The sequence below is a fragment of the Nerophis ophidion genome, linkage group LG06, assembly GCF_033978795.1.
Source record: "Nerophis ophidion isolate RoL-2023_Sa linkage group LG06, RoL_Noph_v1.0, whole genome shotgun sequence".
Classification (NCBI taxonomy): domain Eukaryota; kingdom Metazoa; phylum Chordata; class Actinopteri; order Syngnathiformes; family Syngnathidae; genus Nerophis; species Nerophis ophidion.
The window spans coordinates 58,184,824-58,204,086 of NC_084616.1; the positions used below are offsets into that span (position 1 = coordinate 58,184,824).

The window sequence follows — 19,263 nt, forward strand, 5'->3', positions numbered from 1 at the left end:
AAGCAAAGTAAAAAAATAAATGAATTTATTTAAACAAGTGAAGACCAAGTCTTTAAAATATTTTCTTGGATTTTTAAATTCTATTTGCGTTTTGTGTCCCTTAGAATTAAAAATGTTGAGCAAAGTGAGACCAGCTTGCTAGTAAATAAATAAAATTAAAAAAATAGAGGCAGCACACTGGTAAGTGCTGCTATTTTTAGAACACGCCAGCGGGCTACTCATCTGGTCCTTACAGGCTACCTGGTGCCCGCTATGTTGCACCAAAGCTGGTATTTGAGAGTACAATTGAATCAAATACATATATTTTTTAAATCAATACATTTTATACAAGCAATTTTAGGAGCAAAATTATTTGTGCAGATTAAGTATTCAGACAATGCTTTATTTAGCAGTGGTTCTCAAACGTGTGTCACCAAGTACCACCTCAGAAAACACTTGAAACACTGAAATTTGTCCTCTGCATTTAACCCATCCCCTTGTTCACCCCCTGGGAGGTGAGGGGAGCAGTGAGCAGCACCGATGGCAATGCCCGGGAATCATTTTTGTTGCTATAACCCCCAATTCCAACCCTTGATGTTGAGTGCCAAGCAGGGAGGTAATGGGTCCCATTTTTATAGTCTCAAGTCTGATTCGGCCAGGGTTTGAACTCACAACCTACAGATTATTAAGATCAATCTATCCATCGTTCTTGCTAGCTAGGAAGTTACAAACATGGTTTCCATGCCAATAACAAAACCTAGTTGTTTTTGGAATGACTCAGCCGGAGTTTGAACTCACAACCTACCGATCTCAGGGCGGACACTCTAACTACTAGGCCACTGAGCACCACCTTAGTATCACCATAATGACCAACATTAAAATACAGTAGCGTAGTAGGCGTACATATTCATTAAAAAAAAGGCAGAGATTTTATTTAACAAGTATATTTATTATTTTTGGCAACTGTAACGTTACACACAGTTTGAACAGTAACACAATGAAGGACACAATTACCAGTTGCAGTTATGAGATAAGACATGAATCAAAATAACTTTAATTTACACTATAATTAATTTATTGGTGGGAATATTTTTTAGATATTGACTACAATTTTATATTAGTTTTTTTTATTGTTAATATACCTTATAGTTTGTGCCGTATCTGCATGCTTTGACTGTGGCGTCACTATTTAGAATTTTCTCTCACCCAAAAAACTTTGTAGCATAAGAGCATGTTAACTATAAAAAAATAAAAAGTAGGAACAAAATGTATATATGTTTATAAAAAAGTCCTAATAAAAGCAGAATACAAATGATAAAAAATATTCATATCTATACATCCATATTTTTCATAATTTATATATATATATATATATATATATATATATATTCATATACACACACATATATATATATATATATACTTATATTTATACACACACAGCGTGTATATATACAGTATATATATACTGTATATATACACAGTATATATGTATATATTGTACACCTACACACACATATATATTGTTCATTTTCTACTGCTTGTTGCTTTTTATATATATATATACTGTATATATATATATATAATGTGTGTGTGTATATATATATATATATATATATATATATATATATATATATATATATATATATATATACACACACACATTATATATATATATATATATATATATATATATATATATATATATATATATATATATATATATATATACACTCACACACACACACATAAAAAATACATGAAACAAAAAAAAATAAGATAAAAGCCGCAAACAGCATTGAACAAGCCCCCATGTTCAGGCAACAAATGCACTTTTTTTTGCTATTTCTCTCAGTCAAAAGTGACCAGTAAATAGCCAAACCAAAATAGTGGATCTTATTTTTTTGCAAACGTGAGTTCTTAAAACGTTTTTGTGTGTTCTGTCAAAACATCCATCCATTTCAGCTGCTTACCCGAGTCCGGGTCGCGGGGGCAGCAGTCTTAGCAGAGATGCCCAGACTTCCCTTTCCCCGGCCACCTCCTCTTGTTCTACGGGGGTATACCGAGGAGTTTCCAAGCCAGCTGTGAGACAAAGTCCCTCCAACCTGTCCTAGGTCTGCCCTTAAGTCTTCTCCCGGCTAGACATGGCCGAAACACCTCAACGGAGAGGTGTCCAGGGCTGGCTCCTCTCGACGTTAAGGAGCAGCGGCTCTACTCTGAGTCTCTCCCGGATGACCGAGCTCCTCACCCTTTCTCTGAGGGTGATCCTGGACACCCTGCGGAGGAAACTCATTTCTGCCGCTTGTATTCGCAACCTTGTTCTTTCGGTCATTACCCAAAGTTCATGACCACAGGTGAGGGTAATAACGTAGATCGACCTGAAAATCGAGAGCTGAGCCAGAATGCGAAGCTCCTTCTTCATCTTCTGGCTCAGCTCCTTCTTCACCACAACAGGCCGGTGCGCTCACTGACAAGCCCATGCCCTGGGCCTGACTCCAGAGTGGGGCCCCGGTGTCCCTCGAGGTGCGCTTCCTCGATTGTCCTTTCTTCATGAGAGTCTTCTGAATGGCTCTTAGTCTGACCCATTACCTTGGACCAGTGTGCCTTGGGAAACCCTACCAGGGGCATGTAGCCCCCGACAACACAGCGCTTTGGATCATTCGGATAGTCAAACTCCTCCAGCATGTTAAGGTGGTGATTCATGGAGCATCTGTCTAAACAGATTGTCACCAAAATTGGTGACAATCAGTGAAACAAATTGCAGTTGGTACTTTTGAAATAATCTATGTAGTGGGGGTAAAGAGTACATTTTAGATGTTAGTGTCTAGACCCCTGAAACATAAAAAACGCATACAAACTTTACTAAGCTTTCATGCATGCCAAGGCCCCCCCAAATGCACAACCACAGAATAATAACATACAGTTCCAACAGGGTCATAATGATTAGTATTTTTCAATGTTCTCTAGCAGGTCTTCTTCTTACACTGGAAGAAAACAATTCAACCAACAGACAACCCCCCCACAAAAATCATTATGCAAGGTTATAAATTTAAAATTGTCTTGAAAGAAAAATACAGGATGCTTTTTGTTTATATTATTTCATTTATAAGTAATAGTTCAGATCTCCAGTCAATCACTTTTTGTTATTGGAAGTTCAGTGGGGATTCAACCAAAGAAATCCACCTATCAATATCACCAGTATCATATCACAATCGTACAAACTATCCGTAGTTATCAAAAATGCAATACGACAAAGTGTGGCATTGCAGAGTGAAAGAGAAATTTTATTGCAAATTCGAAATAAGCAATATATGTCCATAAATTAAATCTGATTAGCACTGAAGCTTAGTTATAAGCAAGCTGTGTTCTTATTTTCATTTAATGCTAATGTTAGGCAGCAGGTTATTTTAATTCATTCACACTTTTGAAGTGACCGATACATAATAAATCATCAAATGTAAAAAAAAACCTAAATGTTCTTTTGGCATTATATTTAGACTACTATATAAAATAAATGGTAAGGTTGTTTTAAAAATACGGCCGAAAAATCATACACAATGCCGATGTTCAAAATAATGCTAAATTAACAGTTAGCTTTGATTGATCGATACTTCTATTAGTAGATTGTACAGTTCAGTACATATTCTGTACAATTGACCACTAAATGGTAACACCCGAATAAGTTTTTCAACTTGATTAAGTTGGGGTCCACGTTAATCAATTCATGGTACAAATATATACTATCAGCATAATGAAGTCATCACACAGGTTAATCATCATAGTATATACATTGAATTATTTACATTATTTACAATACGGGGGGTGGGATGAGGAGCTTTGGTTGATATCAGTACTTCAGTCAACAATTGCATCAACAGATAAATGGACATTGAAACAGTGTAGGTCTTACTTGCTAGGATATGTACAGCGAGCAGAGAACATAGTGAGTTCAGATAGCATAAGAACAAGTAAATACATTAGAAGTACATTTGATTATTTGCATTAGATTATTTACAATCCGGGGAGATGGGATGTAAATGGGGGAGGGTATTAGTAAAGGGTTGATGTTGCCTGTAGGTGTTGTTTTAGAGTGGTTTTGAAGGAATATAGAGATGCACTTACTCTTACACCTGTTGGGAGTGCATTCCACATTGATGTGGCATAGAAAGAGAACGAGTTAAGACCTTTGTTAGATCGGAATCTGGGTTTAACGTGGTTTGTGGAGCTCCCCCTGGTGTTGTGGTTATGGCGGTCATTTACGTTAAGGAAGTAGTTTGACATGTACTTCGGTATTAGGGATTTGTAGTGGATTTTATAGACTAGGCTCAGTGCAAGTTGTTTTACTGTGTCCTCCACCCTGAGCAAGCCCACTTTGGAGAAGTGGGTTGGAGTGAGGTGTAAACTGGGGTGGAGGTCTAAAAGTGACCGGACTAGCTTGTTCTGGGATTTTTGGAGTCTAGATTTGAGGGTTTTGGAGGTGCTGGGGTACCAGGAGGTGCAAGCGTAATCGAAAAAGGGTTGAATGAGAGTTCCCGCTAGAATCTTCAAGGTGCTTTTGTTGACCAGAGAGGAGATTCTGTAGAGGAATCTCGTTCTTTGGTTGACCTTTTTGATTACCTTGGTTGTCATTTTATCACAGGAAAGATTATCCTCTAAAATGGAACCTATGTAGGTGATCTCATCTTTCCTGGTGATAACAATGTCAACCACTTTTATAGTGAAGTCACTGACTTTCTTAAGGTTGCTATGGGACCCAAATTGGATGGATTCCGTTTTACTTTAGTGTATGGATAGCTTGTTCTCAGCGAGCCAGGTGCAAATATTAAGGAGTTCAGCACTGAGGATTTGTTCCACCTGTGACTTGTCCTTGGCGGATACCAGCAGGGGTGAGTCATCCGCAAACAGGAACAATTCACAGTCGCATGCTGATGGCATGTCATTTACGTATATTAGGAACAGTAAAGGTCCTAGTATACTGCCTTGGGGGACTCCACAGCTTACTGAGAGGGGAGGGGACACGGTGCCGTTCACCTCTACCACCTGTTTCCTCCCCTCCAAGTAAGATTGCATCCAGCTCGATGAGGTTTTATCAAATCCGATTGCTCTGAGCTTATCCAACAGTATAGCATGGTTAACGGTGTCAAAGGCCTTCTGAATGTCCAGCATGACCATGCCGCAGTATTTTCCCGCGTCCACCTCATGTTTGATGTGGTCGGTCAGATAGAGAAGGCATGGGTCAGTGGAGTGGTTAGTTCTGAAGCCGGATTGGAATTTGTACATTAGTTTATTAGTAGCAAGGTATGTATCGACCTGTTCATAAACTATTTTTTCCATCACTTTCAAAACGGAACTGAGAATAGAAACAGGTCGGTAGTTACCAGGTTCTAATTTGCTTCCTTTTTTATAAAGGGGGGTTACTCTTGCTATCTTGAAATCCTTGAGTAAAAAGCTCTAACGGATTTTTGAATGGATAGGCTGTGATATTGTTAATCAATATGGAAAACAATTGCAAAAGGACAGGTTGACTCCCTGCTGGCCTGAGTAAATATTTGCATAGGAGCAGTTCTGGTGAATTCAGTTGAACAAAGCAGATAAAGCAAACACTTGCTGAGCACTGAAGCCACACCCAAACATTTTGCTGTATAGGAAGGTAACACTTGGAGAAACAGGCTTCCGTAGCTTGTCAACACACAAACTGCCCAACAGAGGCTGACCCAACAGTACAAATTTAACGGTCAAAATTTTTCCCCCAAGACTTTAGGGACTTGATGTTTTATTTTCAATTTCTTTCCATTAAATATCGCATTTGTTAAATGTTTGTGCAACACCCTTTGCCACGCCCTCGCTGTACACTGGGCCAGCCCCCGACCCGGGTTCACAGCCACACAGATAGTCAGACATTACAAACTCCAACATTATACATAACTGCCAGGTCACTGCAATATTATTTTAGTAAAATGACAAAAACATTTGAAAAAAAGTAAATCACACTAACTCATAAGCACGTCTCTGAAAGTGGTGATCAAAATTGTATTTATGTATTTTATATATTATATAAAAATATAGTATAATATAATAATAACAGTATATATTATATACTGTACATAAAATACGTAAATTTGACATATGTTATATTTTATATTACTTCTATGGTACATTTGTTTGTCTACTTTATTCCTGCATTATCCTTTCCATCCTTTATAACTGAGCTACTGTGTGGAAATATTTCCCTTGAGACTCAATAAAGTTTGTCTAAGTCTAAGTCTAAGTCAAAATCCTTTCCCACACTGGCACAAGCTAGATAGCCTTTGAAATCTGATTAGATAAAGAAACAGCCCCATCGCTATTATTGTTTAAATGACATCCGCCTGCACTCCTGACTCTGCAGGCTCTTGGCAGATAACAGTGATGTGGCAACACACTGAAACCTGATTGGACAAAAAATCTAACTGGAAGCAGTGCATCCAAGAGAGATGCTACTAAATCAAGATAATAGACTACATATTAATACTTTTTCATGGAACAAATACTAGAGTTTAAGTTGTAAATGTAGGTCAGTGTTGAGGCCTGCAGAGACTTTGCTGGCTCTGACTGACCACCACATGGTCCTCACTGACATTTATTTCTCCATGAGTGAATGCCCTTTGGGATTTTTAGCATTTCTTGTTTGTCTGTTTAACGTGTTCCATATGCAGTAAAAAGTATAAACATTAGAGATGGGATTTGTGGCTCTTTAAAAGGAGCTCTTAAAGGAGCCCTTCATGTGTAAAGTGAAAAACACAGCTGATGCTCCAGAAGGATCTAAACCCAAAGATAGCAAATGGTAAAAAAAAGAGTGCACATTTAACTTTATAAATAACCAGGACTTTCATGATGCATTTCAGGCTAACTAGCTAACTAAGTAGCAGCATTGTTTTAAAGCGGGAATGTCACTTTTGCCTGCAAAACCACACATGTACGACGTGCACAGAGGTTGTCTATAATGCGCTAGACAGGTTTTTGTTTGTCAAACACAGACCTGGTGTAAAGTGGAGCTAATACACTTTACTACAAACAATGATGAATACTTATTTTCTTGAAAAAGTTTCTTATGTCCATTTTGCATCCGTTCACGTTCTTGTTCTGCAGCTGTGTGTGCTTCAAAGCTGCACACCTGCAGGACCGCAAGCAAGGTCGCAGAGAAAATGTGGACTGGTTTTTGAGTGATGTGGGCATTTTCTATATGAACAAGTGGAATGGATTGGATACCGACGCGGTAAAGGGGCTCTTTACCTTACACTATGAAGTGAGGGGAAACTGAGTGAATAATGACAGGTTATATGATTATTTATTTAAACTCTTATTCAGGCCACTTCATAATGAATATGTTGGCTTGTATTTGTAAAAAAAAAGAAAAAAAAGAAAAAATATAACACCAAAATTATTTAGAGGGGCTTAAGCTTCTAGAGCCCCCCTAAAATAGGCCTAACAACGCCAATGGCCACGTCCTTGATTGATTGAAACTTTTATTAGTAGATTGCACAGTACAGTATGTATTCTGTACAATTGAGCACTAAATGGTGACACCCGAAAGAGTTTTTAAACTTGTTTAAGTTGGGGTCCACGTAAATCAAGTCATGGTGCTCGTTTACGCAGCAGTCTGATGAAAATCACATTTTACTTGCAGTGTAAACAGTCAGCCGGAAAAAAATTAGACCTAAAAAAATCTAATTTGGGCCACTTTGGGCTGCAGTGTAAACGTTGTTGTAACAGGTCTCGTACTCTGGGTTCTCAGTGTGCAGGAAGAAGCAGCCGTTGTATCAGCATATACACTCTTTTATTTGTAATTTACAGTCTCTCAGTCTTAAGGTCCTCCCTTCTCCGTCTCCCCTGGCTCGTCTCCCCTTTCGGGCTCCTCGCGCTCCTTTTAACACAAGAGACAGGGGATTAGACAACCTGTTCCAGCTGGGTTGTCCACTCACCTGCAGCTGCTTCGTAGCCGGCTTCCGCACATGCCCTGCCCACAGGGACGCGTGGACCACGCCCCCCCTCCCCCCACAGTAGTCTAATCACCAGGTCAATACCATCCCTACAGTGAAGCATGGTGGTGGCAGCATCATTCTGCGGGGATGGTTTTCAGCGGCAGAAACTGGGGGACAGGTCAGGATAGAGGGAAAGATAAATACAGCAATGTGCAGAGACATCCTGGATGAAAAAAAAAAAGCTTCCCATCCAACTTGATGGAACTCGAGAGGTTCTGCAAAGAGGAATTGGCGAACTTGCCCAAAGATAGGTGTGCCAAGCTTGTGACATCGTATTCAAACATATTTGAAAGCTGTAATTGCTGCCAAAGGTGCATCAACAAAGTATTGAGCAAAAGCTGTGAATACTTATATAAATGTGATTTTTTTCAACTCTTGTTTGAATTTTGTTTTTGCAATTTTCAAAAACAAACAACCTTTTCGCAATGTCATTAGGAGGTAATGTCTGTTGAATTTCAAGGACAAAATATAATTTATTCCATTTAGAAATAAGGCTGTAACAAAAAATGTGGAGTAAGTGAAGCGCTGTGAATACTTTTGCACTGTATATATTTCTCTATTTGTGAAGATTATTTTGAAGTATTGACTATAATTTCATTTTTGTTGTGTTTTCATTGTAAGCTTTCTGTAAGGTGGTGCCATATTCCCATGCTTTGACCGGGACATCACTCGTAAGAATTTTCCCTCATCAATAAAACACGTTCAGTATATATAAAACTAATACAAAAATGAACTACCATACATCCAAAGCCAAACAATTAAAAACATTTGAAAAAAAAAAAAAAAAAATCATTATCTAGTGTAGTCATGCGAATCAGTTCTATTCATTCACTTAAAAAGTGTTGTTAAAAAACTTGATTCATTTGTGAATGTCATATCATTAGTAAACAATACATTGCTGCCAGGGAGACTCAAGTCTTAAATAATTGCTCTCAAGCGCGCTCCCAAAATAATGACACAAGATTCAGGCATTAACCTGAGCATTTATTGTTTTTTTGGGGGGTGTGTGTGGGTACCTGTGGTTTTTGAATCGCTGCTGGAATACCCGTCAGCTCATTTTGCATAGGTTTTGCCTCTCCGTGGACAAGTGTCCACATAACGGATCAATAAATCATTACATAACAAAAAACATGCAGAAAAAGTGAAAGGCACAATCACCATAAATATCAGATACACAACATTTTATGTGTCTAAATATTTAATTTAATCGGGGAGGAGTGGACTACTTGAGATGCAACATGGGCCAATTTCCATGTGTTGGTAAGCTGCCATCATTTCAGGGCAAAAAATAAACATCAGAAACTCCCCAGACATTCAATGTTTTTCATATAAACACCGTATCTCTAATTACTATACAGGAAAATACAAGCATATTTTCTTATTATGATACATACACATTTTTTTTGATTTCTTTAAATATAAACTATGTAACCTGCCTTATAATTTACCTTTCCACTCACATCACATCATAGAAGCTCAACAAATAGTATGCACTCCCTTAGCACATATTTGGATGTCTTTTACTCTTGAGCGCACACTTCCGAATGATCACACAACACACTGACAGCACATTTCCTTCTTACATGACAAAAGTGAGGCAAAAAAAAGACACCATTTTTTCACACTCGCACACATTGATCAGTGTTTTCTCATTAAGTGTGTCTATCCCCGAAAGAGATACAAAAGCAGTTAACGGAAAAGAAAAAACTGAAATTAACATAATACTTTATTATAGTATTTTTATGAAATTAATCGACGAACAAAAAGCTATTTGGGTATGTTATTAAAAAAGGACATTAATAGACAATTTCAAAAGGAAACACTCTTTCCCTTTCCCAAGATTGTGAATGCATCACCAGTTTGCCACTCGGTCTTTTCCACACAGCAGTACAGATTGTATTGCAACCATGTCAGTGTCCTCACCAGAGTACACGATCGGCAAGTACTCGGCAGAGTGGAGCCTCTGGGAGGCACTGTGAGCCTATGGCACATCAACCCTGAGCCTATAGAACGATTTTTATTGTGCTCCTCCTCAGCAAGATGTAACTCAAACTAGGGGGGGTGGGAGATGTCCTGTGATTAGGAGCACCGAGCTGAGGCAAAAGAGGATTTACCTCACTCCCATTGAACTCAAGATTGCGGAATCGGGTCTTTAGAGGCTTTGACATCTAACAGAGTGCTATAAATTGCTTTAGAATATTTACAAGAGTAATAAAGAACTATCATACTGTATATTTTTTAGGAGATTTTAACTTTCTTACACACAAAAAAGAGGGCGGGAGGGAAAGGTCTCAAAAGTAAAACACAAGCACACAGCACACTGCTAAAACCTTAGACTCACAGAAATGTATGACAGTGCAAACTTACATCCATGTTTCGAATAATTTACAAACATTAGTATACACATCAGCACCATTGTTTACTATTGTTGTTGAATACATGTCTTTAAGCTCGGCTTCTCAGTGAACCATGTTAAGAGTTTGGTGTGCATACAAGGAGACAGCAATGTTCAGACAAACTGATGGAACATTTCCCCATTTCTTCAAATCTGACTCCTTAGCAGCCAGGGATATATATTTTTTTAATATTTAAAGCAACTAATGTATACAATGTGATGTATAATGTGAAATATCGCAGCACACACTATGTCTGGTGTGTGCTGGGCCCTTAGCTTCAGGTAGAAGATGACAACATTGAGTCATGCTGCAAGTGCAGCAAGTTTTAATTCATTTTGTTTAATCAAATGGGCACATTCTCTTCGTATGAACGTTGATATTGGTGGAACCTTGCAAACTTTACAATTAACAACAACAAAAAAAGATTGTAAGCCATTTCTATCGTTCTGCACTTACAATATTCTGCCATTCTCTTTGACTCAACGCCGAAGCTTGTATCTCGTCATCTTGCTTATAATTATGAGCATTTAAATATTCAACTTTTTATATTGATAGTCAACCATTGTCTAACATAAAAAGTGAAAGGAAATTCTGCTCTTTAATGTGAGAAAAAAACAAGACTGCTTTGGAGGGTCATGTCCCACTTTCCTTTTCTTTATCACACGCCATTGTACTAATTCACTGCATCATTGATTCTTTAGTCTGTTTTGGTCATCCTCCCACCATCTCTTTCTTGCTCTCACCCTTCGAAATGTACTGAGGAAGAAATCGCACGTTTATTTTATATGATGAAATTGTTTGCCACAATGCAAACATGTATTTTTGTGCTTGTCATCACAACAGTCCTCATCCAGAATATCCATCTACAAAAATAAAACTGGACGGTGGCTGTAACTCAAAATTAAGCTTTCAGGAAATGATGGCTTGTTTTTCTGCAAATAAGGTTAAACCATTTTTTATCTTTGATGCAAGGTTCCCTCAATTATCGTCTGTTCAGTCAGAGAAAATCACTTTTGAACATAAAATGATTTTATGGTTGTATTGATATAAAGAATGCTTGGGGTGAGAGTAAAAGAAAGACTATGAAGAAGAAATCAATATAGCTAAATTTTTTTTTTTTTTTTAATTTTTAAAACCTAAACTTTTTTGTTTGGCTGCTGCAGTAAGGATTTTAAGTTCTACTCTATGAGCTACTCTGAGGGCGAGTGTTTTTTAAGAGCAAAATAGGGCAGCAGAAGACTACAGAATGCAAAACTTTTGAAGGAATGCGCCAAAATGAAAGCAGACATGTTAAATGCACTAAATGTGTATAAAATTGACTCGGCTCCTTTAATGCCCTCAGAGTAAACAGCACTCCGGTGGTTTGGAGGTTTAGTGGCAGAAGTTACGCTTGCCAGGCTGGTGAAGGAAGGTGTTGCGAGCGTGGCTTGCGTGACGAGGAACCTGCTCTCTGGTGCGGTTTTGGCGTTGGATGCGGTTGCGGCTCAGGTGGCGCCTCTCGATGCGGGCCTTGCCACGCTGGACCCTGGCCACTTGGGCCAACTTAGGCTGGACGTAAGGTCCAAAAGTCCCCCTGAATGGCCCCGGGGTGTGGGTGGCCGGAGCTGCAGCGGGCTCAGCCACTCTGCTGCAGTGGAGGAGATGAAAACAAAAAGATGTCGAGACACTCGGGATGGTGCTGAGGAGAAGTGTGTTGCGTTTCTCACCTAACACTGCTTGCCAGGCTCACAATGCTTTCCTCGCCCACCACGGAGAGGTTGCTGTTGGAGACGATGGAGAGGTTGTTTGGGGAGACGTACACTGACATGCTGGGGTGCTCGATGAGCAGGTCTTCCATTGGGCTCGCTTCCGCAGTCGCTCCTTCTGCAGTGAAACAGGGGGGAGGGGTGACAAACCAGCTCTCATCCATGCAGCCTCTCTCTGAGCCTGCTCTACTGCTTCCCCCACTGCCCCCACACTCGCTCCCAGGAGGAGAAGATGACTGGGCGGAGGAAGCTGTGGACAGTCTGGCCCGTCTTGGGCAAGACAGTGATTCTGATGATGCTACTGCCCCTTGCGTCTGACTTTTACGTGTCCTACGGCGCTTAATTAGTGGGCGGAGAATGGATGTTTGGCATTCAGTCCGTGTCTCAGTGTCTTTGTGATTTGATTGGTTACTGTCCAGAAATGGATGTGCGATAAATTGAGCTTGTGTCTCATCCTCAGATTTGTCTAAACGTATGGCACAAATGAGATCACGGTGGGGAAGCCAATAAAGATGGAGGTGTTAAGGATTTGATGCAGATGAGGTAGATATTCAAAATGCCATGCAGGTTGAAGGGGTATTTTTAAAATATGTTTTAGATCACATACGCACGCGCACGCATACCAGTGTGGGGGTTGTAAGGGTGTGTACAAAATTGGAGGGAGGAGGAGAGGGGGCAAGGAAACACAAAACATAAAAGAGTCACATCATTAGTTGTGTTGACCCTCTTGGGTTTTGGTGCTTTCTCCTATGTTTTAGTTTCATTGGCTTCTGAAGACACACATTGATTGGGATCATAAATGAGGATTGTATTCAGTTTAATGGCATCCCGTCCTAATCGAATCCTGACTACAACCCGTCACCACCCTTCAATACCTCTGTACTTCACTGCCGTTTGGTCATTACAACTTATTTAACAGATATAGTTTAGCTCTTAAAAGCGACATTTAGTCCACTCACTATAAGTCAGACTCACCAGGCAGGTTGACAAGCATCCATCCTTCCTCGTCAGCCTCTGTAACACAGGGCTTTGGTCCCTTCAGCTCAGCTACCACCTCTTCCACCTCCCCAAACAGCAGGTTGCTCAGACGTTGAAACATGACTGTATGTCAAGTGTTGACTTGCAGGCTTTTTGTCAAACAAAAAAAAGCTGTAGCTGCCTTTGAATGGTATTCACTTTTGAATATAACTTAGAGTCATGTATTATTACTTTTTTTTTTTTTTCTTCACTCAAAGCCCTTGCTTGTTCTTGAATTGGACAACGGGAGCTTGGGGCTTCAGTAGTGCAAATATAAGGTTTCACTTGGTTTATAGCAAAGGCCTGTAAGAGAACAAAAACATGATACTATTAGACAATTTTGTTATTCACTGTCAATATACATTTCATCAATATACGCCAATTCTGTGTTTCAGTAGTAAATGGAGGTTGGAATGTTGTATTTTCCTAAAAACCACAAAAAACTGCACCAAGTAAAATTTTGCGTTCAAGCTGTATGTTTGAGTTCTAATCTTGTTCCAATCCGCCAAAAATTAAGCCGATGTATAGCTTTAGATGTTCAAAGTAACTTTTCTTCTGATAGAAACCACCATATCCCAATATTGGAGAATAACTGAAATGCAATAGTTTAAATTCCGGTCAGAGGACTGACTCTATTACGCTGTGTTTGTTCCTGCTTTACGTAATACAATCTCATAAATCCTGTAATGATAAACATGTTTTAGCCTTGCTGTTTTTGAGCTTTAGTATCAGTTAGTGATGTGTAGCTTTTACATTTGAATCGATACCGGTACTCAACGGTACACATTTTCAGGGCTTGTGTGTGTGTGTGTGTGTGTGTGTGTTTGTGTGTGTTGTACATCAAATGTGTCCAAATGTTAATTGTTTATTCATAAAATCTATCTTTCTTTATTTTAACACTTAACTGACTGTCCTGTCCAGTTTTTATCTTGTTTTTTTACACTTCTGTGTCTTAATTGCAAGTACCGGTACTGTACTGGATTATAGAGAAGACTTTACTGCAGTTGCTATTTTAAGACATTTGATAGCAGTAGAGTATCAACTACAGAGTGTTTGCCATTAAGTTGAAGGTGCCAGTATTTTCTTTTGTTGAGTCCTGCAAAGTATGTATTGTGTTTATTACACACCAGCTGTTTAATAATAAACCTCTTGTAGTTTTCATTACCAAAATAGGGAAGTGTTGAAATCGCCATGCAAAATCGCTAATACTGAACGGTAGCATGTCTACGACAAACCCAAGGTAAATTAACATTGAGCTTGCACATTTCGAAATAAGGAGCCTCATTGTACTTTTAAGCGCCTTTCTAATTTTTTATTGAAAATTGGAACGCTACCCACCTCGAGGCAGTCCGACTAAATACGCTCTGAGTGCTTGGCGTCACGAGCAATAGGTATCGGAATATGGACCCGTTTAATTTTACGAGACTCGTTACCCTGTGGTACTGATGGAATTCGGCTAGTACCTATAAAAGTACATAACGCTAGTCATCCAGAGTACAAGTGGAGTCTTAAAACTTCTTTCCAATTCCACCTACTCGCATGATCACCGCATGCATTAGCAGTTGTTGCTAATGAGCTCATTTGCTTTGATCCCTATTGATAATTAGACACAAGCTAGCTAAATTAAGCGTACTTTAGTTTTGTTTGTGCCTAATTAGTTTATCTGAATTGTTGTTTGATGGGGATTGACTTACACATGAGGTTAGCTTTTATTGGAACTCTTTAGGTGTTCCTTATAAGTATAAAAGCTCTAGTTGACACTCAGCATCAAGGCTTGGAATTGGGGGTTGAATCACCAAAAATGATTCCTGGCCACGTCCACCGCTGCTGCTCACTGCTCCCCTCACCTCCCAGAGGGAGAACAGCTAAAACATACTTTTCTTAACCATTAGGCATACACAGTTTGTGTAACTTATAACTGAAGATCTTGCATTCAGACTCTCCTTTTTCCACCAGTCAAACACTTCTGGCCTTCACATTAACAGCTTCATGATCTCTAAAAATGGCTGCCTTTTGATTAAATGTTAATAAATGTTCCTATCAGTTACAGAACAAGTGTTAGGATCAGTGATACTCATTAGCTCGTCAAGCTTTTTGCAGTTCAATACAGTGCAAATAACAAATTTTTCCGTATAACTCAGCATTACTTGGCCCTCAATAGTGACTCCATTGGTTACGATGTAGGCAGCCTACATACACACATGAGTGATCACAATAAAACCACACTCCCATAATGAAAATTTTGTTTAAAAATATCTTAAAAATTTAAGTCTGCCAAACGAGCAGATGAGTGAGGAGTGGAACAGTTAAAGGAATACATTAATTATACAGTACATTGAGTTAAAAGCGTACTTTCAAAGCGTTAGATAAAATGTCTTGTCGATGTAAGCACAATACCAATGGCGTGCAATTTGCAAAATGCGCAACCGCATTTTGCAAATTTAATGTCAAATCAAATCAAATCAAATCAAATGTTTATTGGATTCATCACTATACAGTGTACATCCACAACAGAACTACTGACTAAACTACTACCAAGTGTGGATTCAGGCCGTGTGGCCTATTTCAAGTTCCAGGTAACCCTACATTATTATATTCTATAAATAGTAAACCAAGTTGTGGTAGTAGTTTAGTCAGTAGTTCTGTCGTGGATGTACACTGTATAGTTATGAATCCAATAAACATTTGATTTGATTTGATTTGACATTAAATTTGCAAACTGCGGTTGCGCATTTTGCAAATTGCGCGCCATTGGTATTGTTCTTAGAACATCAACACCAGATGTTGTGTGTCTATTGTCAAAACAGGAAGACTGCATGACAAATAAAAGAGCCAAACAGACCTCGGGGCAGTTGTGTTTATCTTTTATAATGGCCTGGTTATTCCATCCATCCATTTTCTACCGCTTATTCCCTTTTGGGGTCTCTGGCGCCTATCTCAGCTACAATCGGGCGGAAGGCGGCGTACACCCTGGACAAGTCGCCCCTCATCGCAGGGCCAACGCAAATAGACAGACAACATTCACACTTATTGATACTAATAATAATGTATCCGTCTTTAAAGCTATTTAATCCGTAATATTCGATAGGTGTTCATTTTAGTAGTGCAATGCCAACATTATACCTTTAAAACACAGTTAAATGCTTTCAGGGCGGGGTTTAGAGACATGGGCGGGGACTAAGAATAAAAACAAGAAGCGGTGACGTCACTGCTTGGCCACTGTCACTGACGCTGGCTGCAGCCTATTTTATGGCGAGTGTGAGCTGCAAATACATCAACGATGTCGATAGCTGTGTAGTAACAAGGTGTTTATCTACTGCAGTCCCCATGTCGCAAATGCTCACACGGTGGTCAATTCCTGTTCAAATTCGATATTAATACCGTCAAAATACGCCGATGCACGGATGTGTATTATTTACAGTACACGAACTGGTAAAACTGGACGTGAAAATATGTAGGCAGACTTCCGGTGACGAATCCGGGCTACAGATGAATTATCCGTGTAAGCCCTCCAGCTGAAGGGTCAGAGCAATGACAGTCGTGGCTCAGCGACGCTCAACAAGACGTCGACTGACGCTGACAATGCGGTGGCAACAGAAGCACATTTAAAGAAGAACTATAGTCTTACCTCCAAGACAACATCCGCCATCGCCTCCACATCAGCAATTAGTGTCATTTGAACAACAGCATCGCGGATCGGTGCAAGGGCGTCGAAATACTTGATCTAACGCCTTAATTCGGACGTTCCCGTATGTGAATACGCTTTGAGGCCAAACACTTCGAGCAGCAGGTTTTGCAATAAGGGTTGTTCATTATGTATGAGTTGATGATGGTGGACATGTTATATGAGTAATGATGCGTTCAAGGACCGACACAAACAAAACAGCATCACATTGCAATCAATAGGCTTACCTGCCTTTGCGAAATTATTCAAGTTGTAAACGAGATCCCACACAGTAGAATCGAAAATTCTTAAAGCATAGCTTTAAATAGCCTTTAGTGAGGTAGTTAAAACACCATCGTATAAAAATAAAAGGCTTTCTTCTCAGAAGAAGGTCTTCGTGTAAAATGTTACACTGTTTCAGATCATAATATCTGCAGCTTTTCGCTCCTTTCCTATCCTTTTTTTTCAACCCCGCTGCAGATGTCCCTCTTGTTTATTGCTGCCTCCAGCTGATCCTTAGATCAGTATGTAGAACGTACAAAACAGCTGATTGTGAGATCACAATACACAGGAACACGCCTCTGGTCCCGCCTACACCGAACGAACCAGCCAATCGGAATATTACACAAGCCACAAGACGGGGCGGGGGGGAAAGAGGCGGATGGGGGCAGGGCGAGAGAGCTGTCAAGCTGCTCGCAGAGAGACGAGCTGATCCCCAATCAGCTGCTGCTTTTCCCGCAGCGTATGTTTCTAACTAAAGGCTGGGGGATGGTAAACTGACCTCGGGTCTGTGCTTAGGTGCCGTTTACAACTAGGGACCTTAAAGATGTACTGTGTAACAGTTTAAATCCAAATGGCACATACTGACAGCTTGCTGCCAAATAGTCCACATACAACTAGCTTTTCAACCTTATTAGTTTGACAGAATTTGATAGTTTGTATGTTTCAAGTCTTTATATTTTACATATGACAAGACAATATCCAGGAACAAATGTCGATGCTGCTGTTGTCTGTTTAAAACAGTTTGTAAATGGACTTCCCACCCCTTCGACCTTCTCTTCTATGCTCTCTCTTAGTGCCACTCAATATTCCCCCAGCCAATCAGATGTGTGTTCCCTGAATGCAGCATTGGAGGAACCAATGAGTTGCAAGGAGGTTTTTAAAGACAACCCTGGTGGTGACTTTTGCACTTTGCAGTCGGTCACTGCCTTTATGAAACAGATGACTTGCTAGTTTGCATGTATTGCAGTCAATGGATGTCTGTTTCTTATGGTTAAAGGGGAGCTTCCTCTTTTTGAAAAAAAAAAAAAAAAAAAAAAAAAAAGTCCATCATTCAAAATCCTTATGTAAGACACAAACACATACATTTTTCTTATTTTCTTCCACTTTAATTAGTAAACAAATGTGAGCAAAAGTCAGCTTGAAAATGGATCTGATGGGAGTTGCTTTACCCTGCCTATAAAGCGTTTAAAAACATCTAAATACCTCCATCAAGGTTGGATGTACATGACGTAACTATATATGTAATGTAGTATCAGGTACATTAATAACAACATGTAATAACACGCCGGATTGTAGGCAGCTGGAGGCGTGTCTTAATGAAATTAAACAATAGATGTCTGCTAACTTTTTGCAACTCAACGCCGAAAAAACAAAAAAGGTTAATTATCGGTCCTGCTAGACACCGACCTCTATTTAATAATACAACTTTCACATTTGACAACCAAACAATTAAACAAGGCGACTCTGTAAAGAATCTGGGTGTTATCTTCGACCCAACTCTCTCCTTTGAGCCACACATTCAAAGCGTTACTAAAACGGCCTTCTTTCATGTCCGTAATATCGCTAAAATTCACTCCATTCTGTCCAATAAAGACGCTGAGATCATTAGCCATGTTTTTGTTACGTCTCGCCTCGATTACTGTAACGTATTATTTTCGGGTCTCCCCATGTCTAGCATTAAAAGATTACAGTTAGCACAAAATGCGGCTGCTAGACTTTTGACAAGAACAAATAAGTTTTATCATATTACGCCTATACTGGCTCACCTGCACTGGCTTCCTGTGCACTTAAGATGTGACTTTAAGGTTTTACTACTTACGTATAAAATACTACACGATCTAGCTCCAGCCTATCTTACCCATTGTATTCTACCATATGTCCCGGCAAGAAATCTGCGTTCAAAGGACTCCGGCTTACTAGTGATTCCCAAAGCCCAACAAAAGTCTGCGGGCTATAGAGCGTTTTCCATTCGGGCTCCAGTACTCTGGAATGCCCTCCCGGTAACAGTTCGAGATGCCACCTCAGTAGAAGCATTTAAGTCTCACCTTAAAACTCATTTGTATACTCTAGCCTTTAAATAGACTCCCTTTTTAGACCAGTTGATCTGCCGTTTCTTTTCTTTTTCTCCTCTGTCCCACTGGAGGGGGTCCGGTCTGGTG

At 39.5% G+C, this 19,263-nt stretch overlaps 1 protein-coding gene across 3 annotated transcripts; it reads right to left on the reverse strand.

Annotated features, from left to right (window-relative positions):
- Positions 1-8,963: 8,963 nt before the first annotated feature.
- Positions 8,964-17,368, reverse strand: LOC133555013 (tumor protein p53-inducible nuclear protein 2). Of its 3 annotated transcripts, XM_061904417.1 has the most exons (5): positions 17,071-17,368; positions 13,351-13,461; positions 13,117-13,268; positions 12,103-12,607; positions 8,964-12,023 (listed from the first exon to the last, which is right to left on the reverse strand). In XM_061904417.1, exons 3-5 carry the CDS (start codon positions 13,238-13,240, stop codon positions 11,768-11,770), a joined length of 885 nt encoding a protein of 294 aa, XP_061760401.1. In that variant the 5' UTR covers positions 13,241-13,268; positions 13,351-13,461; positions 17,071-17,368; the 3' UTR covers positions 8,964-11,767. The 3 variants fall into 3 exon arrangements, with proteins under 3 accessions (XP_061760401.1, XP_061760400.1, XP_061760402.1); XM_061904416.1 differs by having other exon boundaries at positions 13,117-13,461; XM_061904418.1 differs by having other exon boundaries at positions 12,103-12,259; positions 13,117-13,461; positions 17,071-17,362.
- Positions 17,369-19,263: the final 1,895 nt, after the last annotated feature.